The sequence below is a fragment of the Jaminaea rosea genome (assembly GCF_003144245.1).
Source record: "Jaminaea rosea strain MCA 5214 unplaced genomic scaffold BDZ90scaffold_7, whole genome shotgun sequence".
Taxonomy (NCBI): Eukaryota; Fungi; Basidiomycota; class Exobasidiomycetes; order Microstromatales; genus Jaminaea; species Jaminaea rosea.
This window is the reverse complement of record NW_020289981.1, coordinates 670,152-696,089: the sequence shown is the minus strand read 5'-3', so window position 1 is coordinate 696,089 and position 25,938 is coordinate 670,152. Positions and strand designations below refer to the sequence as shown.

Below are 25,938 nucleotides of genomic sequence, written 5' to 3'. Positions count from 1 at the left end.
TGGCAAGCGCTTGCTGTCCTTCCCGAGCTTGCGATGCCACGACCAGACGGTCGCCGACGTACTCTCAGCGGCAGGCGATGCTGCATGTCGCTTGCGAGGCAGGCGTGCCCGACGCCGGACCGAGCGACGTTCCTTTGTCCTTTCCTTTCGCCCCCGCCCCACGACACGACGTGGTGGACAATGTCTCGCTGCGATACGCTTGCCTCGCGCTGCTCCCTTTGCGAAGCTCTTCTCGGACTTGCTTCAAGTCTCCATGTCAACACCGCTTCAGCCTCGAGATCGACTCGGCGACCCGAGCTCTTCGGCCGGCCTCGCGAGTCTTGCGATCAAGGATCGCTGAGGGGCGAATGCCGTCCGTCGTGCTCGAGCTTGGAGCTGAGGTCGCCTCTTTGCCGTCCCTTGGACAGAGCGAACGATGATGTCGTAGTCGAAGTGGCATTCTCTCCGGCGATGTTGTAGTCGAGCAGTCGCGCGGACGAGGGAAGAAGGGGTTGGGAAGCTTGCGCAGAGCATTCGCGTAGATCATTTGCGTGCAGCGTTGGCGTAGAGCGTTTGCGTAGACCATCCATCGCGGGTATACGACCAGCTCCGAGGATGAGGCGGAGCGTGCTGGTCTGACTTCCTTCGTGGGGTGACATGGTGAGGAGTAAGATCGAGCGAGCCGCCTTGCGTGGAGATCTTGGCGCGTCGCCCTTCGCCCTTCGCGAAGCCGGCGCGCCACGCGGTAGCGCCGGCTTAGCTCATCATTCGCTCCCCCGCATGCGAGCACCTTGATCGCAGGACGTGCCTGCTTTGCGCACGACGTGGTTGCTCTGCGCCTCCAACGCGCGCGCGGGGAATGGTGGGGATGCGGACGAATGAAGGGAGAGAAACGGACGCACGCAAGACGCCGACGAGGCGCAGGCCCGTCGCGACGCAACGATCTCGCGGCCCGTGCGGCGCGTTTGCCACGTGGGCCAGCCTACGATCAACGCGAATCGCTGCTGCCCGCCGCCACGGCATTACGCTCGTGCCCAGTGCCCACGAGAAAAGGCATCACGCCGAGAGGCGTGGTTCACGACGTCCTCACGCTGCTTTGCGACCACGCCGCGCCACCCGCCCACCTTGTCTCTCCGGCGTCTACGCGCTTGACGCTGGGCCGCCTTTCTTCACCTCCTCGACCACCATCTCCGCCAAACACCATCGCATAATGCAGCTCCTGCTCATCCTCGCGCTCCTCGCCCGCACCGCACGCGCGGGCATCTTCATCTGCACCTGGCGCCCCTGGACCGACTCGCCCGAGAACCACGGGTACGGCAACTTCTGCGTCGCCCACGCGCGGCGCATCGACGAAACGCACGTCGAATGGCACTGCGAGGATCGCGACATCGGTCGAGACGTCGTCGTCGCCGACCTCGGGTACATCAACTTGAATCGCGGGATCCTACGCTTTCGCGCCGGCTGCCCGCCAGGAAATGGGACAAGCTGGGGAAGGCTGGAGCCCGGCGGTTGCTACAGTGAGGATCAGGCGGTATGCATTGGGTTGAACGGAGCTGAAAATGGCGACAAGGCCGACTGCTACTACGTAGCGAGCAGCGATGACTGTACGTGGCCGGAGGTGTTTAGTGCGGACAATGCACCGCAGACCGTCGAGATTTGGGGCCAGTGAGCGCGGCGCGAGGTAGCTGCGGCGTCGACGCCCCGACTCCCCACGTACTCAGGTGGGGACTCCGTGATAACGGGAGATTTTCCGCAGCGATGCGCGACTTGCAAATGAATACGACTTCATCGCGCGTCGCGCGTCTAGCGCTTGGGCTGACGTGGTTCTTATCATGCGTTGAGAGTCGGGACGTTTCGCTGCGCCTTCATCGCCCGCCGGTGGTATACCCCGTCAAGTCCACCCGCGCCCCAGGGAGGTACTCCGCATGTTGGCCAGCCCTGGGCCATCGAGCTTCCCTGCAGGGCACCTGTCCCGACGGGCTCTGCGCTACCACTCGCGTTGGGGGGCTGCGATACGATTGTGAAGCCGCGTGTGCGATGGCCAGGCAGCATGCTACCTCGTCGTGGTGCGCGCACCCCCGCTGCCCGCTCGGCCCCGTGACCCTCGCACTCACCTGTGTGTGTGGTCGAGATGCGTGGCGGCGATGATGAGGAGATGCGTGGCGAAGTGATGAGGAGATGCGTGGCGAGGATGATGAGAAGTAGAATGATCACATGTCATGCTGACTCCAACGCGAGTGATGAGATGTCAATCTCGCCCCGACGCGAGTGTCACGACCTGATCACGACCGCTCGCGCCCCTCGCGCTTGGACCTCTCTACTCCTGACTACCCATCACCTAAGCCGGCGCTGCTCCCTCGTCCATGCTACGTCTTCTCCTCCTTACCATCACCACGAAACAGGCGCTCGCCGCACGTCGCGAGATTTCCTCTTGTCAATGCCCGTCCTCACCGCACGCCCTGCACTGCTCGTCACGCGTAGCTGCACGCCGCCATGCGTACGCGCGAATCACCCGCCTCATCGGGACGCCTGTCACTAATATTCATCACCGCTGTCAAGGACTCTTCTTGGCTGGATCAACACCGTCCACACTGCGGCCAACTGAGGCGCAGGAAGCGCAGGGAGCGCAGACGAGCACGCACATCGTACGACGGGCTTTGCCGACCCGGCAAGATCTTCTTTACCGTCAAGTCGCGCGATCTCTTTGGCGACAATCTACTACTCACACCAGCGCATCGACACGGCCCTCACTCGTCCCTCGGCGTCATCGGCCGCCGTCGTACTGCTGTTCAGACACGAGGGCAGGGAGATCGCCACGCTCAGCCTGACCGTGCACCGCCGGCGGAGACAGGGCGCGCGCGCGCACAGGGCCGTCACAGAGTTTCAGATGGCACACACACGTCATTGCCATGGTAAAGCGAGCAAAAGGAGACGCTACGACTGCATTCTGCAGTACGGTGATCAACCGGGATTGGACTGATGCTGAAAAATCGCAAAAAAAGGGGAACAACCGGGATTGAACCGATGACCTCGTCCATTTTCTTCGAGAGAAGGCTCCCGAAGGACGCATGCTACCACTACACTATGTTCCCATAATGGCAGTGTGAGAAAAATAGGCAAATAACATAAGCGTTTCCCGATCTGACCACGGCTCGCGCCTGATACCAGCCTCGATGGCGACTCCACGACAGAAACTGCTGCGGATCTGTCTCGCTCGCCTCACCGACTCATGCCAATAAGCTTGTCTAGCCTCGCCGCTCTTCGCCCGCCGCTCTTCGCTCAGGACCGCGTGTGTGCCTCTTGATTTTTCTGCCCTGTCCGTCCGCCCGCCCGTCCGTCCGTCTATCCGTCCCCTCCCTCTCTTGCCCGCTCCGCTCCCCCTTCTCTTCACTCCCGTCGCTGCATCCCACTCCTCACTCCACTCGCGCAACGATGTCTGGCGACCTGGCCGATCTAGAGGCCCAACTCTCACTGGATCGTGCAGCTCTCGCTGACCGTATCCTCGCACGAATGGGCGGCCCCTCTTCTTCCTCCTCCTCGCCGTCATCCGCCAAGAAGCTCGCCGCCGCCCCGCAAACGCAGACGCCATTCACACATCGTCCCCCCACCCTCGGGCTCGGCGCTACAGCAGGGCCTGATCAGAGCGCGGGCAGGCTGAGCGTCGAGGATGCGAGGCTAAAGGGGAGGTTGGGCAAGAGGGCGACGGCCGAGAATGGTGAGGGGAAGGCAGGGAAGCGCAAGGCGTTGCAGCATGCGGATGAGGAACAGGAGGAGGAGGAGGAGGAGACAAAGGGAGCAGAGAGGAAGCGCAAGAGAGCGGGGGCGGGCGGGGTGGACCCTTTTGCTGTCAAGCCAGGGAAGAAGGCGGGCAAGAAAGCTGCGGCAGATGCGACAGCGAATGGAGCAGCGAATGGCTCGGACGCGGGTGGAGGTCATGAGTCTGCCAAGCCTGCGCAATCGCCCGCGCAATCGCCCGCGCAATCGCCTGCGCAACCGCCAGGGATGGAAGTCACGCACCTGTCCAAGTCGCAGCGCAAGAAACTGGCAAAGAAGCGAAGAATGGAAGAGCAGGCGGGGCAGGCGGTGCAGGCTGGGCAGGCGGGGCAGACGGGCGAGGAGCCATCCAGCTCATCCCTCCCCGCCTCGTCTCACCCGCCCGCTCCCGCCCCCTCATTCGCCCCATTCACGCCCTCCGCCCAACTCCCTACGCCCCTCGCGGCCACCACGCACCGCTCCGCCCACCAAACGGCGCTGCACGCCAAACTGCAAGGCGCCCAATTTCGCCAGCTCAACGAGGAGCTCTACACCTCCCCCTCCTCCTCCTCCTTCCTCGCCGCTCAAGAAGACCCCACCCGCATGCAAGCCTACCACGACGGGTTCCGCGAGCAGGTAAAGAAGTGGCCTGCCAAACCTTACGAGCTTTGCGGGCAGGCAGTCCTCGCCATGTGCGCCGGAACGACGCCGCTCGTGGTGGACTTGGGAGCGGGAGAAGGGCCACTCACGCGTTATCTGGGTGACAAGGCGCGCGTGGCGGCGTACGATTTGCTCGATACGGCAGACGGCGTTGTGCGCGGGGTGGACTGCGCGCGTGAGGGCGGCGTGCCCTTACCCGGCACCCTCACCGCCCCCTCGTCGCCCGCCCCCTCGTCGCCCGCCCCCTCGTCGCCCGCCATTGCGGACGCAGCCGTCTTCTGCCTCAGTCTCATGGGCACAGATTGGGTGGGAATGCTCCTCGAGGCACGGCGAGTCCTGCGTTCCCCGCAGGGACGACTTGTCATCGCCGAGGTAAGCAGCCGACTGAGCGATGTAGACGAATTCGTGGCGCTCGTGGAGCGTTGCGGGTTCGCGCTGCTGGGCAAGGACGACGGGAACACGCATTTCATCCTGCTGCGGTTCAAGGTCAAGAGGTGCGAGGGGGTCGAGGCGCAGAGGGTGGAGCTGATGGAGGAGGGCAGGAGAGTGTTGCAGCCTTGTTTGTACAAGCGGCGATGAGGCGAGGCGTGGCGTGACGTGGCGCGGCGCAGCGTGGAGTAGCAATCAGTGAGGCCCGGCGAGCAATGCGATGTCAGGCTGTTCGGGACGCACGCTCGTAGGCTGTTCGGGACGCACGCTCGTAGGCTGGTCACGACGCACGCTCACCACGCAATACTGCCACGCGCCGCCATGAATTGAGTTTTACTTAGACTAGCTCGCCGCGGCGTCGCCAATCTCGCTCCTCGATCTCATCCGAAATCGCTCGCCCAACCTCGCGCGTCGCACGTCGCGCGTCGCACCTCGCTGACAGCACCAGCGCCGCCGCCGCCGCCGCCGCCGCCGCCCGCCGATCACTTGCTTCTTTTCCCAACCTTTTTCTCTCTCGCACTTTATTGCGCCTGCCTCCCTTCTCTTCGCCCGACTCGGCCTCGCCTCGCTCTTTTTGCTCGCCTCGCCTTGCCCAGACAGCCAAGCGATTGTCCCGCGGGTCGCGCTCGCGATCGCGCTCGCACTCGCAGGGCGGGCAGTTCCCACACCGACCGAGCGGAACCAGGCGCAGGCGCAGGCGCAGCAGCAGGCAGACAGACAGGCAGGCAGGCGCACAGCGAGTTGCGACTTGCTGCTGCCGCCCAAAGCCCGCTCCGTCTCTCATCCACCCGTCCCACCCCACCCACCCACTCGTCATCGTGGACTGGACGTCGTGCCGTGCTGTGCGAGGTCGTCATCACCGCCATCACCGCCATCACCACCACCGCCACCACCACCATCACGCGCCCTTCCCCCTCGCCCCTCGCACGCACGCAAGCACCACGTTCCTGGCCGCCGCCCTCGCCTTTCCCCCTTTGCTCTCACAGTCAGTGGATCACCTCCCTCCTCGCCGTCTCCTCGCCGTTCCTGGCAACGCAAGTCCGCACGCACGTCCGCACACACGCCCGCAATCACAATCGTCGACGCCCACTCGCCGCCCGCCCATAATCGTCCCCTTCTAATCACACCACAGAAGGCGAGGCGCCCATCGCACTCGAACCTAATCAAGTCCATACGCACGCAGCACGCCGCCGGATCGTTGTCCCCACTCGCTCCCTATTCCCCTGCTCCTCCTCCGTCTCCTCTCACGCCACGCTCCACGCCGCCCCACGACGGGGCCGCCATGCCAAAGAGCAACGCCGACTCAGCGTTGTCGTCCTCCTCGTCGTCGGATCGCCCTCCCCTCCCCCGCCTCGATGGCAGCCGAGACACGCCCAATCGCCTCCCCTCCTTCGTAGCCGACCGTCTACCCCCGCTCGTCCCACGCGACATTACTGCACCCACACTCCCATCGCTGTCATCCCTCACCGACGAGCTCAGGGATAAACGTCCCCTCACACGGTCCAGGTCCAACTCGCTACGTCGCGCTGCTTCCACTAGCGGGGTGCCGCCCTTGGAGCACCACCACCACCACCACCACCACCACCACCATGCCTATCGTACTCCCGGCCCTCATTCCTACTCGCCGCCCGCATCCGACCGCCGACTGAGCGCGCAATGGGCTCGCGGGCAGAGCGAGGTGAGGAGCATGGACGATGCCTTTGCCTTCGGATACTATGCGGCGACGGGACCAGGTCACGCGGGTCGACCCGCCCTCCCACCTTCCAGCGCCACTTCTTGGTCCTCCTCCAGCGGTACGGGCACGTCCCTACCCCCGCTGTCCAGCATCACGAGCTCACTCCCCTCCCCTGCAACTCCTACTGCTCCGAATAACTCTGCAAAGAGGGCGAGAGGGTGGGGGGAGGAAGAGCAGCACGCGCTGCGTCGGGGAGGATGGGGAGAGGAAGAGGCGCACCGACGTAGTGGAGGATGGGACATGGATGGGGCTCAGAAGCGAGTGTGGGAGGACTTGTCCGTTGGTGAGAGGCAGGAGGCTGTGCAGAGGGTGTTGCAGAGGTTTATGCGTAGGTTGGCGGCCAAGATGGGTGATCAGGGGAGCGTTGTGGTGAGTGCGGGCGTGGCGCGTACGAGCGTGGCGCGAAATGAGCTGCCGCTGACACATTCCGCTCTGCCCTGCTGCTCCCTTCCTATCGTCCTTGCCATCTGCTCCACGCCCATCGCACCGCTCTGCCTCGCTGCGCTCGCCATCACGTCACGCTGTACCGCGCTGCGCCGCGCCTCGCCAGGACGACTTCTTCGTCACGGTAACCTGCAGCCACTCCGGCGTGGCCCAAAAATCCTACGGCCACGAGAAACGCTTCCTCTGCCCTCCTCCCATCGTCCGCGTACGCGGCCCAGGCTACACAACGCCCTCTGCTACCCCATCAATCGCCCGCCAGCTACGCATGACGATCCTTCCCGGCGCCGGCGGCGAACAAAACGCCCACGAGCTCGCCGTATCCGAGGACGTAATCCTGGACCGCACCCTGCAAGCCAAATTCGGCCATCTCCACGTCGGAGGATCCACCTCGGCCGCAAAGACATTTCGCCTTCGATTCGACATGATCGCTACCGATCGCGGCGGGCAGCATGCGTGGAAGTCGCCGCGCCTCTCGGGCTCGTACGCCGGAGCGGATCGTTACCCCTGGCTCACCTGCGAGAGCGAGCCCATCGCTGTGATATCCAAGCCGTCCAAGAAGACCACAAAGGCCAAGACATCGAGCAGCCAAATTACCCCGGACCTAGCCATCTGTCTCTTTAATCGGTGCGTGCGGCGTGCGCGACGTGGCGTGGCGTGATCGCCCCGCTAACCCTCACTCCTCGCTTCCGCCGCCCGCACAGCGTCAACTCGCAAAACGTCCGCACAAAGTACATGGCCGTCGACGATGGCCAGCTCTCGGCGCGCAACGACTCGTGGACCACCTTCCACATGCGTCCCGTCGTGACCGCGAGCAGCGCAAGCAGCGCGAGCAGCACGAGCATCAACGACCCCAGCGCCGCACTCCACGCGACCGACGCAGTCACCTACGGGTCCATCGTGGTCCTCGAAGCTCCCGGCCGCGGAGCCGTCAGTGATCCGATGGTGGTGTGCAAGGTCGACAAGGGCAAGATCATCGTCCCTGCCGCATTTGGGGGGACGGCACACGCGCAGGCTAGCTCGTCTGATTCGTCCTTTGACGGGCCTATCAGCCAGATGCAAAAGGTGAGGGAGCGTTGCGTCAAGCCAGTCCACGCCAGGTCACGCGATGCTGACTCCCCGCTCTTTTGCCCACGCCCCGCTCATTCGCCCCCGCAGGTAGCCTTCATGCGCTACGACCCCTCGTCCGCCACGTCACGCCACGCAACCCCATCGCGCCGCTTCCTCTGCTCCTCCCCTCCCGAGCCCTGGTGGAGCACCGACACCAATGCCACGCTCGCCAACGCCACGCCCGCCAATGCGAGCGCCAGCACCCACACCGCGCAGGCAGCTCCCATGCGCACTCCGGACGGCTCCACCTCGTCATACACCCCTCAGCACGGCGTCGTCGGCGCCAATCGCGGAGATGCAGGGATGGTCCCGACCCCTCTCACCTTTATGCCCCCCGGCCGAGGCCCCAACCCAAACGAGCCTGCCCCCGCCACTCTCGGCCCACGCGACGCAGATGTGGCCAACGACGCCTTCTGCTGGAGTGTAGTAGGCGCAGCTTCCTTCCACTTCTCCTTCACGCAAATGGGCCTATCAGTCGAATCGGCAGGCGAAGCCCCTGCCCCGCAAGACCCGCCTGGCGTCCTCCCTTCGCTGTGCAATGTCCCCCGCATCCTGCACGAGGCGCATGTCCTCCGCCTGGAGGGGGAGAGACTCGCTCTCGGCGGGCCTGGGGTATGCTGGAAGGTCTGGCTAGGAGGAATGGGTCCCCTACCGCAGATGGCGGAGAGCACCAGTCTCGTGGCAGGGTACGGAAGCGGGGCAGCCGTCAACGCCGTGACTGTGCTGGATGTCCGACTCCCGGCACTCGATGCGCTACTACCTTACTGTCGCTCCCTCCGCGCCGTCGCAGAGGAGGACGTAGCAGCGACTCTGCCCACCTCGTTGCCCATCGTCCTCGTGCGCGACGTGGATGGGACCATCGTCAAGACGGCTTACTCGCTGGAGCTCTTTCGCGGGCAGGAGGGGCGAAACAGTCTTGCCTTGGCAGTCGTGGCTGGGTGAGCGTGAGAGGAGGAGGAGCGCAGGTCGCTTCGCTCGCACGCGTACTCGACTCGACTCGACTCGACTCTACTACCTGGCTACCTCGCACCGACCTCGGCCTTTCCCTTCAAACCATCAGCACCGATAATACAGTCGTTTCCTCACCGGCGTGGATCGCCAAGTCAATCAAGACCAAGCGGACACGCACGATCACTTTGTCGTTGCGAGACCTCTCTCACGCACACGCACACGCACGCGCACACGCACGCGCACACTCTTCTCTCTCTCTCCCTCCGCCCCTCTAGTGTCTATCTCTCTCTCTTGGCCTCTTCGCTCCTCTAGTTCTCGCGATCCTCTATTCTTTCGACCCGATAGTCCTTCCTCGCCTCCTCGCCACCGCACCGCACGCGCCGCCTTCATCTCGGCCCCCCTACCCCTTTTTTTCCAGCCTCGTTTTCTCACTAATCGCTTTCTCCTCTAATTTCGATTCCTTGATCAATTCATCGCGAGTCGCGAGCGAGGCGCGGCAGTGAGGCGGGTGGGAGGAGAAGTCGTCGTCGGGCGAGAAGGGAGAGCCACGTGGTCGCGCGCCGAGTGTTGTGTTGGACTCGCTTCTACTCCCGCCCGCCCGCTGCGCTCACACTCTTGGTCCTTGACCACTCGCATCAACTCCTCAGCATCAGCCAATTGGCGGCACGACAGCATGGTCGCCTCGACGTCATCAGGTCGCGGCACCCCTTCGACACCGCGCAGTGCACGTAGCACCAGCACAAACGCCCGCCTCTCAACAGCAAGCGCCGCTTCCTCGTCCATCGTCGCTCCTTCAACTCCAGGCACCGCTGCTTCCCGCCTCACCGCCCCTACGCGCGCATCTGCTGCTCGAATGGCAGCGACCCACCGCAATGCTGCCCGCCCGCAGGCCACAAAGGCAAAGGCCAACGTGAAGGCGTCGAGCAGTCTCCTCTCATCAGCATCCGCGTCAGGCTCCACCCCACCCACGAGCGCCATCCAAGCCTACCTGCGCATCCGGCCCCGTCCCACCTCCAATCCTAGTCTCACCTCCTCGGAGGACGCCCCCCTCCCCACTCCCTACATCAGCGTAACATCCCCCAACACAGTCCTCATGACCCCGCCCGACAACCCAACATCGCTCCGCTCACTGCGCCCTCCCTCGCCCGCGACGAGTTACACCTTCGCCCGCGTCTTCGGCCCACACGACGCTGCGTCCAACTCGCAGCGTGCCTTCTTCCGCGAGACCACGTTACCCATGGTGACGGAATTGCTGGGCGGGGAGAGTGGGCTAATCTTCACGTACGGGGTCACGAATAGCGGCAAGAGCTACACAGTTCAGGGAGGGGAAGGGGTAGGTGAAGCGGGTTTGTTGCCGAGAGCGCTCGATGTTGTGTTCAATAGTATCGAGGGACTGGAGAGTCGCAGCAATATTGCGCCGCTGGGGCTTTATGGGGTGGAGAGGGTGGAAAGCAACACCCCAACGACTGCCGCTGCTGCGGGAGGCTCGACGCCCCCACTGGACCCGTGGACGATGCCTAGCTTGAAGGGGAAGCTGGCAGAGGCGAGCAGGAGACATGTGACTCCGACGCACTATCAGAGGGAAGAGGAGAAGGTGCGCGTGGATCGCAATTACAGGTATAGTGTGCGTATGGGCGCTCAGTAGCCAGGCTTCACTCCCCGTCAGCAACCTTGCTAACCCTCCCCCGCGCCCACCCCTCTCCACGCTGCCTCACGCGCGCACAGGTCTGGGCAAGCTACGTAGAAGTGTACAACGAAAAGCTCTACGACCTCCTCGACGTCAACTCCAGCTCCTCCTCCAGCGCAAGCGGGATGACCCGCTCCGACTCCGTGCGCGGCTCAAACTGGAGCATAGCCAACCTGGCCTCCAGCAACGACCTTGCAGGCACCGCCTCTCTCACGCTAAATCGCCGCCCACTCCACCTCAAGACAGACCCGGATGGCTGCGGAAAATACGTCTCTGGTCTTCGCGAAATCCGCCTCTCCACCCCAACCGAAGCGCGCGACCTCCTTCGTCGCGGTCAGGAAAATCGAATCGTCTTCAGCACCATGGCGAATCGCTCCTCCTCCCGCTCTCACGGCGTCTTTACAATCAAGGTCGTGCGCGAACACGCGGGCGCGGGTGGTGGGCCGGACGATTCGCTGGCGTGTACGGTCAGTAGGCTGAGTATCGTGGATTTGGCGGGGAGTGAGAGGATCAGCGCTACCATGGCGAGCGGGATGAGGCAGAGGGAGGCGGGGAGTATCAACAAGTCGTGAGTAGCGCGCGAGCGCGTCCCGGCGTGGAAGCATGATGGCTGCCCTGCTGACCTTCGCTCGCCCTCGCGCCGCGCCGCGCCGCGCAGCCTCATGTGCCTGGGCCAGTGCCTCGAAACCCTCCGCAAGAACCAAGCCCGCGCAGCAAGCATGATCCCCACTCTCAACCCGGTGTCCTCCCTCAACGGCAATGGCGACTCGACCCCTCGCGCCCCTCCTTTGGGCAAACGTCGCCCCTCGGTAGTCCCCTTTCGTCACTCCAAGCTCACGGAACTCTTCCAGCCCTTCTTCACCGGCGAGGGAAGAACAGTCATGATCGTCAATGCTAATCCGTACGATACGGGCTTTGATGAGAATTCGCACGTCATGCGTTTCTCAGCCGTTGCGAGGGAGGTGCAGACTACGCGGGGAAGCAATGAGGCGCGAGCTGTTCCGAGGGCAATGAGACCTCAGATGGTTGCCTGGCCTTGCGAGGATTCTACGCGAGGAGCCGGAGGGGCGGATGTGACTATCATCGAGGACTCTCCCTCGGACGAGGACGAAGACGACGACGACAACGGCAACGAGAGTGACTCCGACTCGGAGGACTCTGCCAGCACCGCCTTCGTGGATGCGCTCCTCACGCGCCACGAGGAGCTCCGTCTTCGCCTCCACGCCGCGGAGGAGCGTGCAGCCACTCTGGAGCAGGAGGTGCGCGAGGAGATGGCTGCCGAGTTTGCTCAAAGGCTGGCGGAGATGGAGCAGAGGTATACGGCTAGGATGTTGAGTGAGGTGGAGACGGGGGAGGAGATGCTGAATAGGAAGATCGATTTGTTGGTTAATGCTACGAGGGGAGGGAGGGCAGCTGCTACGCCTGTGAGGGAAGAGCAGGAGGAGTCAGTTGATGAAGAGGGAGGAGAGGAGAGTCTGGTTACCGCAAACGAGAGCAACACGACCGACAATAGCGTCGAGCTGCAGGCGAGGCCGTTCGAGGAGGTTGTGGGGCAGGGAAGCGGTGATGACGAGGAGGAGGAGGGCAACAACGTCGACGAGGAGGAGGAGGAGGAATCAGAAGATGACTCCTCGGAAGAGGAAGCCTCAGCGTCCGACGCCGACTCCTCTTACCAAGTAGACTCAAGCATGGACGCCTCGCCCCCTCCCCCTCCCCGAGCCAGGACGACACGTCGCTCCACCCTAACCTCATCAGCAGCAGGTCGCAAGAGCCAACCCCTCGCCCCGCGATCGAGCGCCAGCATCAACGTCAGCCTCGCCACGCCCAAGCCCAAGCAGCGTGCCGCCTCCAACCTTCGTCCTAAAGCTACCGAGGATGACGACGATGGATCGTCGGACGACGACGACGACGATATGCTCATTCCCTCTCCCTCCAAACTCAACGCCACTGCTGCTGCTGCCGCTACCCCGCGAGCTTCCAACGCCAGCAGGACGTCGAGCACATCGCCGCGCAAAAGGCGAACGCTGAGGAGTGCGAGGGCGGTGGATGAGGAGGAGATCGAGAAGAGGGTGGCGGGCATCTAGCCGTGCGATGGACAGTGTACTGCACCTTGTTTCTTGTATATACCAGTTCTCGCATCGTATCGCTTCTCCCGAGTCTCAGTAGTGACGTCTCATTGTTGCGGATGCGCAGCGAGGCGTCAAGGCGTAGACGAGACGAGACGAGACGAGGCGTGGAGCGTCTCGGAGCGGAAGTGGCGCCAAGCCTCCACGACACCGCCTTGCCCCGCTGCCCCGCCTCCGTCCTTGCCGCCGCCCTGACGGTCCGCTTCATCATCTCATCCGCCCGCCCGCCCATTCCTTGCCGCCCTCCCTTGATTATCCCTCTCTCCCATCCCCCTCCATTTGACGGCAATCCGCCAATTCAGGGCGATGACAGACCCACCGTCAGCGGCAGCGGCGGCGTCCACGTCATCACCGCGTCCGCGACCACAGCGTCCCCCGAGCTTGCCGACTGGCACGAGCACGACGTCGCACGCCCTCCTCTCCCCTCCTGCGACGCCTTCCTCCCACGCTCACACCCACAGCGCCATGTCCACCTCATCATCACAGGAGAACCCCGCCCACTCGCAAAACACAGGACGCATCGCTCTCCACCTCATTTCACCGCACAGCTACCCGTCGTCCTCTTCCTCCTCCGCGCCCCCATCCGTGCTCAGCGCCAAGCGCAAGCACACCATCCGCCGCATCAAGACGGCCGTGCGTGATCACTGGCCTGGTAAGCCTGACCCAGCGGGGATCAGGTTGATTCACGCCGGAAGGATATTGGGGGATGACGAGGTGCTAGGGGATGTGGCGCGTGAGGGGAGGGAGGAGGTTTACCTGCATTTGGTCGTTAGGCCTGATGCGTGGAGTGAAGGGGAAAGGGAGCCGATCACGCCAGCAAGGAGAGGCGTGACGACGAAGCCTGTACGAACGGCGGCTACCACCACCACCACCAGCCAAGGCGGGGACGAAGGGCTACTGCGCCCTCAAGTGGATCCACTCGAGGGATCCTCCTACTTTACCCTCCCACCCTCTGAGCCTCCTACGACCCTGCCTTCCTGGGCTATTTTACCGGACTCGCCCCGTGTCATCACCCTTCTCTACCAGCAGTACCATGCTCGCTACTCGTACCTCTACGATCTCCACGTGGGCATGAACAAAGATGAGGCGGAACAACGCCGCAAGGAGCGCGAGGTCACTCTGATCGAGGTGGCGCCGAGTGCTCGCAAGGCGCTGCTGGATGTGGAGCTGGTGGTTTTTGATTGGAAGCCCATCGAGGTTGGAGCGAGCGACGAGATGCGACAAGTCCACGCGAGAGTAGAGACTCTACTTGCCGCTCTGGCGGAATGCAGTCAAAGTCAAGTCAATCCTGCTGCACCCCTGCCCAACGCCAATCGCCAAGCACAGCGCCTTCCCTCTCAACAGCACGCCGCCGCCCTCCCTACCCGCGACCAGATCCCTGCCCCTACGGCGCCCGCGCCTACGCCCACGCTCACCGAGCTCACGCGTCTCTACCTACCCGTCCTCTTCCTCGCCATCAAGCTCTTCATCCTCCTCTACATCTTTACGCGCGGCCAATCCACGCCCAAACGGTTCGCTATGTGTCTCGCCGCGGCCGGATGGGTAGTTTGGGAGGCAGGCGGGGTGTGGAGACGAAGGGAGAGGAGAGAGAGAAGGAGGCGAGCAGCAGGTGCCATACCTAACCCTCCAGGCGCAGACGCAGAAGAACAGCCCGCACGTCGTCGTCGTGCGCGCACTTCGACCTCCTCATCCACGACGACGGGGGCCGCCTCCTCCTGGAGTCACCCACTCACCCCTTCAGCCCCGACTCGCCGCGTTGTACGCTCCTTCTCCGCCAACCCGGGCAAGTACATCGCACAACGTCTCGCATACCTAGGGCTCGAGGCGGAGGATCGCGCGCTGGGGTTTCGTCCAATCGACGATGCGCAGGCACAACGTTGGGCTGTTGCGAGATTGCGTGAAGGCGAGAGAGGCACGACGTCGCCATTCCATACAAGGCGACACAGGAGACGTGGTGCTCCGGCGGGATTAGCTGGGAGAGTAGACGAGGCGACACATTGGGCTCGATGGCTTCTCCTCACCCCTTCGACCCTCCTTCTCCCCCTGTACCTCTACTTCCTGACCCTCCTGCCCCGCCTCGAGGAGATGCGAGCAGACGAACTGCGCAGGCGTGATCGCGTGCTGGCACGCTGGTGGAACGGACGTGGGAGGGCTTGGGTCGAGGCGAGCCGGGTGCAGCTGAGGGGCGGGGGCGAGGGCGAGGGCGATGGCGGGGGCTCGTCGGCAGGACAGGGCCAGGCAGCAGGAGGAGGAGAAAGTCCCGACTTGCCGCTCCCGCGCATCCTCTACCACCCGTACGTGCTGCGCTACCTCAAGTTGCGGGAGGACGAGGATGGCCTTGTGAGCGCGCTGGAGGGGAGCGAAGGAGGGGCGACGGGAGGGATTGATGTAATGGAGGAGGTGAGAGCGCAAAGGCGTGCTGCTGCGCGTCCTAGAAGGGCGGTGCCCCAAGAGAATGATGATGCAGCGGCGCAAAGACGCGCGACTGCCCCTGTCGCCCACGGTGGGGGCGGCGTAGCTGGAACCGGGCCTGAGACGGCAGCAGATGGTGAGGAAGCAGCGCCTCAAGCTGCTGCCCCTCAGGCTCAGGCTGGCGAGGAGGAGCTTGCCACCACGGAGGACGAAGAGAGTAGTGAGGGCAATGAGGACGAGGAGGAGGAGGATGAGGCGGATGTGGAGGACGATCTGGGATTCTTTTAGATAGCCGCGTGCGTGCGTGCTTGCGAGTGGCGAGTTATACTTCATTCATTGTTACCATCCTTTCGTCATTATCTTTTCACTCGATAGACCTTCCACGATTCTTTGATTGGGCGGGCGAATAGGCGGCGTTACTCACGCCTTGCTGCGTCGTCGAGTCGAGTTGGTTGTGGGCTACGCCGCGACTTGGAGGACGTGGACAGATTCGGCTGCAAGAGCAAGGCACGGAAGGACAGCGGCAGGGCGGAGGGCGCAGGGCGGAGGGCGGGCCGGCGGTATTCTATTCGACAGCATCTTGGCCTCGTAACCAAAGGGTCGAGCCCCGCCGCCGCCGCCCTCGCTGATTACGCCGGCCGATGCGCTTCCCCTCCTTCTTCTCTTCCCTCTTCAGCACCACTACCACCACGACGTGCGGCCTCGCTCGCAGCATGTCCTCCACCATCAAGGCCTCCACCACCAGCACTAGTAGCGGCAGCGGCAGCGGCTCGGGAGATACGCAGCGTGCCCACTTCTCTCACTTCGACGTTACGGAGCAAGTCTTCCTTCGCACCCCCCATGCGCTAGGAATCGTGAATATCAAGCCTATCGTGCCTGGACGTGCGTTCTAGCTCGCACCTCCCTCTCTTTTACCCCTCACTCACGCCACCCCTCCCCTCCCCCCTCACCCGACGCATGCACAGACATCCTGCTCATCCCCCCCTCACCCAACATCACCCGCCTCTCCAACCTTCCCGCACCTAGCATCGGCCCTTTCTTCACCACATTGCAGCTTGTAGTCTCCCGCCTCGAGGAGGCAATGGGAGCTACAGCGTGCACCGTTGCTGTGCAGGACGGAAGAGACTCAGGTCAGACGGTCGAGCATTTGCATGTGCATGTTTTGCCCAGGAGGAAGGTGCGTGCGCGGGTCACATGAGAAGGCATCACTGAGTGTGATTGTGGATAGAGCTCGCGCTGACGATCTCATTCACCCATCCACCTTCGCGCTGTGCTCGCGCTTGTGCTCGACTCGCGCGCGCGCGCTCTCAGGGCGACTTTACGCCGTCGGACGCCGTCTATGCCGAGCTGGAGAAGTGGGGCTTCGATGCCACGACGGGCAAGAGGCCCAGCTCGGCTGCTGCGGGCGTAGAGAAGCAGGGAGGGCCAGACGATGAGGATCGTCCACCTCGTACGCGCGAGGAGCTACTTGCCGAGACGGAGTGGTTGCGTAAGCTGTTCCGGGATGTACAGGAGTAGGTGCGAGAGTGAAATACAATCAGAGATAGACACGCACACACACAGACCGCGAGGGGAGCGCGAGGGGAGAGGCGCTACTTGAGAGCATTAAAGACCTTCTGCATCCCAGCCTTGACCGCACCACTGTGCCCGCCCATCATCGGAGACTTGCCCGTCTCGTTTGGGTGAGCAGGGAAACCATGTGCTTGATCATCTTCATGCTCCGCGCCCAGTCGGATGCGTTTGCCCTCGCAGGGTCGTCCTCTACCGGGCCGCGCACCCACGATGAGGGATAGGATAGTCAGCGCATAGCTCATCAACCAGCCCTCGCAAGCGCCACGCGCACTCACGGCAATCTAGGCGTCCCGTCCTCCTCCCACTCCAACCGATGAATGCACGTCCTCCTCGCTCCTCCCTCTCTTTCAAGCGAATGGAACAAAATGAACCAATGCCCCTCCACCCCCTGGATCACGCACGCCCCACCCGGACCGCGGATCCCACGAGGCACGTCGGTATAGAGGAGCGGGCGGCCCGAGGGAACGTACGGCCCATGCAGGCCTGAGCGCGAGATGGAATACGAGGTGGCGTAGCCTGTCGCGTGCACCGACCAAACGTCAACGTCAGTATATCGCTGTCCGCCTCATTTCTCTTCTTCGCACGCCGCGCGCGCGACTCACCCTCCGTAGTGAAAGTCCCGGACGAGTAGAAGAGACAATAAGTCCGACTCGGAGCGTGGTAGGTCAGGTAAGGTGCTTCGAGGAGGTCATGTTGATACTTCGAGCTCGGAGCCTGAAGCGCTACTCGATCGGCTGCGAAACCTAGACCGTCCTCGCTGAGCTCTCGAATCCAGAGTTGGGCCTTTTTCGTGTACATCCTGCCGGCGAAGGCGAGGAGGGGAGCCGCGCCAGCAATGGATTAGCAGGATATCGTGGGGAGAAGGGTTTGGGAGGGGGGGCACGCACTTGTCTGTATCGTTCTTGAACACTAAATGCCTCTTGCCAGTCTGCGGGTCCACGAATGGCTGCGGATCTATGCAGCCTCCGGACTCGCCGTGCGAGATGAGCGGGCCGTGCGATATGAAGCGATAAGGGCCTAGCGGTCCCTGCGGCAGACGACGCGACGTGACGCGATGCGGTGCGGTGCGGAGGGATGAGTGATTGGGGTCAGTGGAGGAGTGCGGGAGGGAAGGCAGCATGGAGCGAAATGCTCAGCTCACCCCCTCGGTGTAAGCTACACCAATGCACTGCTTGTCCGTCGACTTGTCCTTGCAGGAGATGTACATGAGGTGACCAGGTCGCCCTTGCGGTGCTGAGATGACTCTGCGCGAGCGACCGCACCGCAGCGAGCGATGACGAAGGGTCAGCTCCTCTCTCATCTCCTCCCCTCCCGTCTTTCTCTCCTCTCCTCGCGCAACACTCACTCTGGAGCCCAATTCCACCCTCCTTCCCCAATCCACGCCGGGTGCGGTCCAGGAAGCACATCGGCCTCATGCTTGGTCCAGGAACATAGGTCGTCGCTATACCAGCATCGGCAGGCTACCCCTTCGCAGTTGGTCACAAAGGTGTAGTACTTGCGAGAGACAGGGTCGTAGTATGTGCCTGGGTCGGCGGATTCGTGCGGGATTACGGGGTCTGTGCGGCGGGGGATCGCAAGGGAGGAAAGGGGGCTTAGCCACTCAAGGCGAGACAGCCATCGGTGGGAGGAGGCAGGAAGTGACTACTCACTGACCCAGCCTAGGTGCGGGTGAGGAGCCATATTTGAAGGATGAGGAAGAAGACCTGGAGGTGTAGAGGATGGATCAAGATGAAACCGAGGATAGGAATACGAAGACAAAGACGAATGGGAACGTGAATGTGATGCGGGAAGAAGCAAAACCTACCCGCCAATCTATGAATAGCGAAGCATACACGAAACGGTACGGCCGACTCCACTTTCTTCAATCGCCTCTCACTCTTTTGCCCCGCACGGACGTACGTACGTCTGTGGTGGAGGACGCGGGGTGGCGGGCGTGGGAGGAGAGGGAATGGAAACCGCCGGCCGGCATCGACGTCGACGTCGATGCACCACCCATCCCTCGCGCCTGCTTCCTCAACGCATGGCCTGGCCTGGCTTGACCTCTTTGATGCGCAACCGCATGAATACAATTTGGTGATATAGAACTAAGAAAGCAGGGGACAGATAGACAGAACAGACAGTAATAGATAGGCTCGCGCGAAGTCTTGAGCGACGACTCAAGCCGCGTCGAGCCGAGCCGATGCGACGTTGACACATTGTAGGCGATGATGGTGGTGGTGGGCCTTGATTGCGGCCAAAAGAGGGGACGCGGGGGAGAGGGAGGGGGGATCTCTTTGCTGGTGTACATTGTTGGTCGGGCCTGGAGGTGGGCTTGGTTTTGGGTAGGGCTGCGCGATGGTGATGCCTGCACGACGATCGGGAAGCGACGTGATGCCCTGTCTGGCCGGGGACGTCGTTTTGAGTGTGCGTGTGCGTGCGCGTGCGTGCGTGCGCGTGGATGCTGGCGTGTGCTTTATCGTGGTGGAGAAAAGGGTGGGTCTGCGTGCTTGTTGGGGGGTAACTGGTAAGATGCGGTGGTCGAAAGTAGAGTCGTCCTCCTCCTTCTTCTCCTCGGGCTCCTCCTCGTCCTTGCTGCCCCTCCCTCACTGCCCGACCTCATCCGACAAATTAAGCAACAGAGTAGCCAAACATCTCCTCGTAATATTGTCCCCCCTCAACAACCCAACAAAGGTCGCATCCCTCAACGAACTAGGCAGACAAGCCCTAAGCGCTTCCCTAGCCCGAATATTATCGCTCAACCTCAAGTAGCACCGAATGATGTGCTTGAGCAAGCGGACGGCACCCGTCTCCTCTATGCCGGTGACCATGTTGGATAGAACGGTACCTACGGCATAGAATCGCTCGTAGGTCTGACAGACGTAGGCGAGACCGACGTCGTCGAGGAGGATCTTTTGCACGATGAAGATGGCAACCGTTTTGCTTAGCTCGGAGCCGCTGTGAAGCCGAAGCGGGGAGAGGAGATCAGCCGTGTTCGATGTATGAGGGGGACGGCGGCGGCGGGGGCCACTCACGTCTCCATGATTCGCAAGCAGAGAGGAATGATCTCCGTCGAGAGGAGGAAAGTGATGACCTGCGAATTATCGCTCTGCTTAACGAGTGCGCCAATGACTCCCAGCGAGGTGAGGCGGAGGTACTCGAATGGCCTCGTCTTGCTCGTTGTATTGAGAAAGGGGTACAAGAAGAGGGGAATATGCGCTAGAGTGTCGCCAAACAGGGGATCAAATCAGTACCCTGCCTGAGAAGAGAACAATGCTGTGTGTGTGTGCGACGATCTCTGCACTCACCCTGCAAGAAGAGAGCGCGCGTCTCATGATGACTCGCAACGCATTGCAGTAGTGCAAGAGCGTTGCAGACCCTATTGCTCGCATGGGCCGTCAATGCCGGTGGGCTCAGTAGAGGGTAAACTGCTATGATTTCCTGGAGAAGGGAGCTCATAACCCCAAAGCTGTGCCAGAGGACGAGGGCTAGATCCTCGTACTGTTCGCGCTTCTTGCTCAGCTCGAGGAGGGCAGTCTCCCGCGCCGACTCGCTGCCGTCCTTGACCGGCGTCGGCGCAGCGCCCCCGATGGTTGTGGAGCCTGGCGTTGCGGAGCCATTCGCCGTCGCGGTGCTCGCCGTCGCCATCGTCGTGGCAGAGGCGGCGCTGGGCGGTGGACGTTGGCATAGCTGGTTGATCAAGTGGTACACCGACAGGGCAGTTGTTGGTGTTCCTCCTGGCCCTGTGCCCGCAGGGATGGATGGTCCTGAGGCCGGGGGTGGACCTGCAGAGGCGAGGAGGGACGAGGCTTGCGGTGCGCTGAGGGAGAGGTGGTCGAGGTTGTGGTTGTGGTTGGCGGCGTGGGGTGGAGTTATGCGATGAGACTGCGAAGAGGAAGGGGGCAATGGAGCGCCCATTGCAGGCGAGTCCATTGCGTGTGCGTAATGGTGTTGCGCGTGGTGGTGGTGAGGAGGTAGTGATGAGAATGGTGAATGTATGCTGTGCGATGCGTCATTGAACGAGGTGCCTGCCACTCCCTCCGTCCCTCCTCGCAGCCCGTCGTTGCCCTCGAGCGTCGACATCCCCGCTCTGGCTTCCGCTCCGCCCTCGGAGCCGCCCGCGTGCTCTGCATGTCGACGTCGAGACCTGACTTTGTGGTGTGTTCCTTGTTCCGTTGCTCGCAGCCTCGCTCGGTCCACACTCGACGTTCAATCCGACTTGAGTTGCAACTCGAAATCAAAGGCAGGAAAGGCCTGGCAGCGAGGGGCAGGCTCAGCTCAAGTCACTTCATGTCCTCGACGCAGACTCAGGGCGTTGCCTCCTCCTCTTCACAACCACCACCACCGCGTCCACCCATCCGCTATCCTCTCCCCATCCCTGCACCCAGCAGCAGCGGATTCGCCCCACTCCTCGCACACCACGATGCCGTGTTGAACGCAGATTACAAGACGCCATTCGCAGGCGCAAAGGATGTGGTGGCACGACTACTCCCCTGGCACGTCTGGCAGGTGCCAGAGGACGTAGTCGCGCTAGCTAGATCGAGGGCGGCGAGCAAGGACAAGGAGAGGGCAGGACTAGTAGTAGTAGAGAATGGCACAACTACGACTACGACCAAGCGACGACGCCTCACAGCTACAGCTCGAGTGCCCTGCGTGCAGCGCAGCGGTAGGGCAGAGAGTGTCGCCTTTGACGCAATCGAGGGATTGACCTTCCCTGCCGACGATGAGCTCGATGAAGTCCTCTCGCGCTACGCTGCCCTGCGTCAACGCCATCGGCTCCTCCAGCACACGAGCCTCGGCGGGTCGCAGGTCCATCCGCCCGAGCAAGAGGACGAAGTGGTGCCTACGCTGCCTTCTACCCCATTTTCGAAGGAGGGACATCTACAGATGCTTGGCCTGGCCTACGGGGACGAACGTGCCGCCTTGGAGGCAGAGGTGGCCCAGCTGAACGAGGCGAGGCAAACCCTCATCGAGACGTACGGACAGCACTGGCAGGCCGAATTGGATCAGGTTGCACCAGGCTTTGAGATGCCACCTCCAAGAGAGATGTATCCGCGCATCGCCCCAAGTGCCAGCGCGAGCTCGAGCGCAGGTGGGAGTGGGAGCAATGTCAAGCCAGCTTCTTCACAGCCAAGACCGGCACCATCATCCACCCCGGCCCCTGCGGCGGCTGCCTTCTCACCAGCTCCAGCCGCCTCTCCATCATCAGGTCCTTCTACCTCCAGCTCCAAGCGACAAACATCGCCCTCCGCCTCGCGCAAGAGCAGCAAAGCAAAGCAGGCATCAACGTCCAAAGCTGCCAGCTCAAAGGAGGCCAGGGAGTCAAAGGAGCCCACGGCGGCGGCGTCGGCATCGGCGTCGGGCAAGTCGAAGGCCTCTTCGAGCACCAGCAATAATGCCAGTGCGAAGGGATCGCCTGCTCCTACACACGCAGCAGGAGCGTCAACAGCCAGACGACCATCAGTATCAACGTCAGGCTCTGCTTCGCCCTCCAACTTCCCGAAGCCTACCGGCAGCACTAGCGGGAGCGGGGGCACAACTCGTCCACCTCAGCAAACAAGAGGCCAGTCACCCACCTCCGCAACCGCCGCCGCCGCCGCCGCCGCCGCGTCTTCTCCCTCCTCCTCATCATCATCAGCCGCCGCCGCAGCAGCAGCAGCAGCAGCCACAGCGGCCTCGATCACCTCTATCGCCCCGTCCGCCTCCTCCTCTTCCTCCTCCCCACTTCCTCCTCAATCCCAACCACCCACTCAACCACCCCTCCGAATCGTCCTGCCCCTCCCCCTAATCTCCCGCCTAACAGCAGCAGGAATCGCCCCCCTCCCCGCCAAGCATCTACAGCCGGCCATTGATGCGCACAAGGCTCGCGCTGCAGGAGGTGGCGGTACAGGAGGAGCAGGGGGAGGAGGATGGAGCACAGCCCCCTGTGAACCGGACCCGAATCAGAGGGAAGCTGCCGTCCTGTTGGGGATTACGGAGGGGCCCGTTAATCCTGCTTTGGCTCTGAATGCGGCGAATGGAGGAGCTGCCGGAGGAGGAGGAGGAGCAGGAGGAGCAGGAGCAGCGGGAGGTACGCGTTGTCAACTCGTCCACTTGAGCGTTCTCCTTAGTAGATTGACGCCACAACAGTTAGGCGCCTTGGCTGAGGCGGTCAATGTTGTGCAGAGTAGCGCTTCGAGCGGGGTGGGACCGGGAGGTGGAGGAGCAGGACCGGGGGGAGCGACAGGAGGTGCTGCTGGTGGCGGTGGTGGTAGTGGTGGTAATGGCGGTGCTGGGCAGTCGTAGTCGAGGATTGTGCGAAGGGTGAGGTGAGAAGAGAGAGAGAGTAAAGTGAGCAAATGCCCATCCACACACACACACACACTTGATTTTGGGTCAGATGCCATGTCTCGTCTCGTCTCGTCTTGTCGACTTGAGTGATCAAGGGAGTGTGAGTGTGAAGACGTGTGTAGATTTGTCACGGTCGGTCGAGGTCTGAGAGGTGGAAAGAAGGAGAGATGCGGGGGCGGGCAAGGGAGGCGAGGGACGACTTAGGCTTTCGCTGGGCTGGGCCTGCGGGTGAGGAGGCAGCACAGTGTGGCGCTGCGCTGCGGCTTATCGATCGTCGACTCCTCTCTCTGCCAGGTCGAGGGGTAGTAGGAGAGGGAGAGAGAAGAGAGGAGAGATGGAGAAGAAGTGGCAGAAGGAGTGGTGAAGAGGGATAGGGAGAGAGAGAATATAGACAAGTCATCCTCTCTGCGACGTCGCTCTGCGCTCGCACTGGCTGCGGCTAGAGGAGCACCGCCACTCCCCCAAGGATGGCCAAACCCGCAACCAGCAGGGAGACGACGCCCAAGTCCACCTCTCCCCTCGCGTAGCCACCGGCCGCATTGTTTCCGTCTGCATTCGTCTCATTCCCCGTCGTAGCGCCGTATATGCCCCCATTGTCACCCATCGTCGTGCTCGCATCAACGCCCGCTGCGCCCGCACCACCGGCACCGGGCGAGGTCCGACTAGCATTAGCGCTTGCCGTCGAGTACTTCTCATACGCGGCTGCGGCGGCCGTCTCGTTTGTCTCTGGGTTGAAGAGGACAGAGTCGATTGTGTGGAGGACGCCGCCACGGAAGAGGTGGTCGGTGGAGACTATTTGGGCCGAAGAGTTGGCGGACATGAGCATGAAGGAGGAGTTGGAGGGGAAGCCCATGATTTGGAGGGTTTGGCCGCCTGAGGCTGTGAGGTTTGCCAGGATCAGGCCGGGGTCCGAGCTGCTGTTCGTGGAGGAGGACTTGTTCTTGGAGGCATTTTCGAGACTGTGCAGGAGGGAAGTGGGGGTGAGTGGCACGCTGGTTGAGGTGGGGAAGCGGAGGAGCGCAAGACGTACGCACGTCTTCATCAGGTCAGGACCATAGATGACCGTCCCGTTGATGACGTGGCCGCGGAGGACATTAGTCACAATGGTCGTATTGCCGGCGGAGGTGAGTGCCTGGGCGACGGGGCGAGAGCGAGAAGATAGTGGGAAGGCAGAGTCACTTTGAGCCTTGTCCTCGCCCCCCGCCTCTCTCACCCACTCACCCTCTGCGCAGCAGCAAATGCCTGATCCGTAGGCGCGAATACGGTCAATCCTCCAGCCATATCCAGTGGCTCGCTCAGGTTGAGCGTCTTTGTGACCTGAGGAAGACCCTTGAGCCCCACTTCCTGGATGCAGTCGCTCAGGTTGCCCGGGATGCTGAGCAGCTCCGTGATGCCTGCGAGACGGAGATTCCCCTGAGAGTAGGAGGACGTCTTGTTGGTGAAGGTGACATTGCGATTCGTCTCTACTACGACGGGGAAGCCTGCGTGGGGTGTGCGGGGAAACGTTGCGTGTGAACGAGTGTATGCGATGCTGTAACCACGATGGCATCTCGCTCTACCCGCACTCACCCTGCTCATTCCGGCTCAATACAATGACCTGACTCTTCTCATTCTTTGGCCCAAAGTCGACATAAGTTTTGTTGGTCAAGCTAGTCTGCGCAATGGTGTGCCTGCTCGAATTGAAATAGTCGGTTGCCGAGCCATTGGCCCCATCCGTCGAGTAGTTGCCCTTGAGCGCGTGGTAGGACAGGATGGCCATGATCTGATCCTTGGGCACCCTGGCGAGGTTGTGCCCTGCTTTGGCGAATGCTTCGTCGCTGGGAGCGAGGAAGGTTATGTTCTGCGTCGAGAAGTGGTCGACCTGCGGGGATGTGAAGAGGGTGGAGTAGGAGGAGTAGGGCGATGAGCTGCGCATCCACAACCACCGGGCTTATCGCACCCACCATATCCGTGTAGTTCTGCAGCAAGCCAGCCAGGGCGTTGAACTTCAACGCCTTGAGCCCTTGAAGGAGCATCTCGGCATGACCACCTCCCCCAGCGGTGGACGTGGACGTGGTGGCATTGTTGGCGCTGGCATTCTTTGCCGCATTCTGTCGACTCTCGAGCGCAAAGGCTCCGTCTGTACCCGGCAAGGCGTAGGTGAGCGCTGCGAGGGCGCTGAGGGCGGCGAGGAGACGGTGAAGCTTCATGATCGTTGGCGTGTTGCGTGTACGCTGCTTGGTGTGAAGCCGGTATCGGTGGAGGTGTGTACTGTGAAGTGGTGGGAAAGAAGCGATGCGTTGGGTGAGAAGGGAAGGCAAGATGCGTCTTCGTCGGTGAGCGAGCGCCAAGGGCACGAGGGCGAGTGATTACGACGACAAAGGGACCGATGGCATCACAACATCGCATCGCATCGCAACGCGCCGTGTTGCCAAGGCGCGGACCCCTTCGGTGTAGCGGTGAGCGGTGGGCGCGGTGGGCGGAGCAGCGAGTCAGAAGGTCATTACGGCCCGCTCCTCGCTCCTCGCCCCAACCTCTAACGCGGCCCTGACGCCGCCGGGGTCGGGCCGCGATGCGCGGTCAGCCAGGTAGATTGCACTCGATTGCTCCTGCTCGTGCCGCAATACCGTCAGCGATTGCCGTAGCCGTCGTGGGACTTGCACTTGATCTTCTCGTCAAGAAGACGAGTTGCTGTCGAGTTGTCAACCGCTTCTCCGTCGAGCGCGATGCTCTCTCGTCTCGCGAGTCGCGGCCTCTGAGTCGGCGGAGCGCGAAAAACCAGCCTGCGGGTGCGGGGG

The 25,938-nt window shown here is 62.4% G+C and overlaps 11 protein-coding genes and 1 non-coding gene across 12 annotated transcripts; 7 read left to right on the top strand and 5 right to left on the bottom strand.

The window, feature by feature from the left end:
* Positions 1 to 979: 979 nt before the first annotated feature.
* BDZ90DRAFT_182178 (hypothetical protein) lies at positions 980 to 1,828 on the top strand (the record flags this gene model as incomplete). Its single annotated transcript, XM_025503785.1, has 1 exon — positions 980 to 1,828. A coding segment is annotated over one exon (669 nt), but the record flags the coding sequence as incomplete, so codon positions are not given.
* A 1,152-nt stretch (positions 1,829 to 2,980) lies between these two features.
* On the bottom strand, positions 2,981 to 3,071 carry BDZ90DRAFT_t27. The gene has a single exon. It is a non-coding gene; the product is annotated as a tRNA-Pro (tRNA).
* Positions 3,072 to 3,344: 273 nt separating this feature from the next.
* Positions 3,345 to 5,164, top strand: BDZ90DRAFT_232527 (hypothetical protein). Its single transcript, XM_025506288.1, has one exon. It carries the CDS (start codon positions 3,412 to 3,414, stop codon positions 4,969 to 4,971), a length of 1,560 nt encoding a protein of 519 aa, XP_025362169.1. The 5' UTR covers positions 3,345 to 3,411; the 3' UTR covers positions 4,972 to 5,164.
* Positions 5,165 to 5,624: 460 nt separating this feature from the next.
* On the top strand, positions 5,625 to 9,530 carry BDZ90DRAFT_279886 (hypothetical protein). Its single transcript, XM_025509220.1, has 4 exons — positions 5,625 to 6,925; positions 7,107 to 7,624; positions 7,702 to 8,062; positions 8,156 to 9,530. The coding sequence occupies exons 1-4, from the start codon at positions 6,104 to 6,106 to the stop codon at positions 9,047 to 9,049; spliced, it is 2,595 nt and encodes an 864-aa protein (XP_025362168.1). The 5' UTR covers positions 5,625 to 6,103; the 3' UTR covers positions 9,050 to 9,530.
* A 157-nt stretch (positions 9,531 to 9,687) lies between these two features.
* Positions 9,688 to 12,829, top strand: BDZ90DRAFT_279885 (kinesin-domain-containing protein; the record flags this gene model as incomplete). Its single annotated transcript, XM_025509219.1, has 3 exons — positions 9,688 to 10,682; positions 10,784 to 11,313; positions 11,404 to 12,829. Exons 1-3 carry the CDS (start codon positions 9,732 to 9,734, stop codon positions 12,827 to 12,829), a joined length of 2,907 nt encoding a protein of 968 aa, XP_025362167.1. The 5' UTR covers positions 9,688 to 9,731.
* A 232-nt stretch (positions 12,830 to 13,061) lies between these two features.
* On the top strand, positions 13,062 to 15,748 carry BDZ90DRAFT_182031 (hypothetical protein). The gene has a single exon (XM_025503784.1). It carries the CDS (start codon positions 13,178 to 13,180, stop codon positions 15,569 to 15,571), a length of 2,394 nt encoding a protein of 797 aa, XP_025362166.1. The 5' UTR covers positions 13,062 to 13,177; the 3' UTR covers positions 15,572 to 15,748.
* A 248-nt stretch (positions 15,749 to 15,996) lies between these two features.
* On the top strand, positions 15,997 to 16,801 carry BDZ90DRAFT_220623 (HIT-like protein; the record flags this gene model as incomplete). The annotated part of the gene is made up of 3 exons (XM_025504443.1): positions 15,997 to 16,165; positions 16,249 to 16,460; positions 16,595 to 16,801. The coding sequence occupies 3 exons, from the start codon at positions 15,997 to 15,999 to the stop codon at positions 16,799 to 16,801; spliced, it is 588 nt and encodes a 195-aa protein (XP_025362165.1).
* On the bottom strand, positions 16,593 to 18,607 carry BDZ90DRAFT_232524 (Arabinanase/levansucrase/invertase). Its single transcript, XM_025506287.1, has 7 exons — positions 18,505 to 18,607; positions 18,201 to 18,411; positions 17,997 to 18,099; positions 17,743 to 17,882; positions 17,458 to 17,654; positions 17,131 to 17,371; positions 16,593 to 17,044 (listed from the first exon to the last, which is right to left on the bottom strand). The coding sequence occupies exons 1-7, from the start codon at positions 18,533 to 18,535 to the stop codon at positions 16,876 to 16,878; spliced, it is 1,092 nt and encodes a 363-aa protein (XP_025362164.1). The 5' UTR covers positions 18,536 to 18,607; the 3' UTR covers positions 16,593 to 16,875.
* A 457-nt stretch (positions 18,608 to 19,064) lies between these two features.
* Positions 19,065 to 20,841, bottom strand: BDZ90DRAFT_232523 (Rcd1-domain-containing protein). The gene is made up of 3 exons (XM_025506286.1): positions 20,140 to 20,841; positions 19,867 to 20,050; positions 19,065 to 19,789 (listed from the first exon to the last, which is right to left on the bottom strand). The coding sequence occupies exons 1-3, from the start codon at positions 20,762 to 20,764 to the stop codon at positions 19,438 to 19,440; spliced, it is 1,161 nt and encodes a 386-aa protein (XP_025362163.1). The 5' UTR covers positions 20,765 to 20,841; the 3' UTR covers positions 19,065 to 19,437.
* Positions 20,842 to 21,015: 174 nt separating this feature from the next.
* On the top strand, positions 21,016 to 23,324 carry BDZ90DRAFT_232522 (hypothetical protein). The gene has a single exon (XM_025506285.1). It carries the CDS (start codon positions 21,122 to 21,124, stop codon positions 23,114 to 23,116), a length of 1,995 nt encoding a protein of 664 aa, XP_025362162.1. The 5' UTR covers positions 21,016 to 21,121; the 3' UTR covers positions 23,117 to 23,324.
* On the bottom strand, positions 23,203 to 23,653 carry BDZ90DRAFT_181975 (hypothetical protein). Its single transcript, XM_025503783.1, has one exon. The coding sequence runs from the start codon at positions 23,559 to 23,561 to the stop codon at positions 23,289 to 23,291; it is 273 nt and encodes a 90-aa protein (XP_025362161.1). The 5' UTR covers positions 23,562 to 23,653; the 3' UTR covers positions 23,203 to 23,288.
* Positions 23,435 to 25,813, bottom strand: BDZ90DRAFT_274835 (Fasciclin-domain-containing protein). The gene is made up of 5 exons (XM_025508851.1): positions 25,105 to 25,813; positions 24,731 to 25,022; positions 24,383 to 24,642; positions 24,196 to 24,293; positions 23,435 to 24,120 (listed from the first exon to the last, which is right to left on the bottom strand). Exons 1-5 carry the CDS (start codon positions 25,348 to 25,350, stop codon positions 23,601 to 23,603), a joined length of 1,416 nt encoding a protein of 471 aa, XP_025362160.1. The 5' UTR covers positions 25,351 to 25,813; the 3' UTR covers positions 23,435 to 23,600.
* Positions 25,814 to 25,938: the final 125 nt, after the last annotated feature.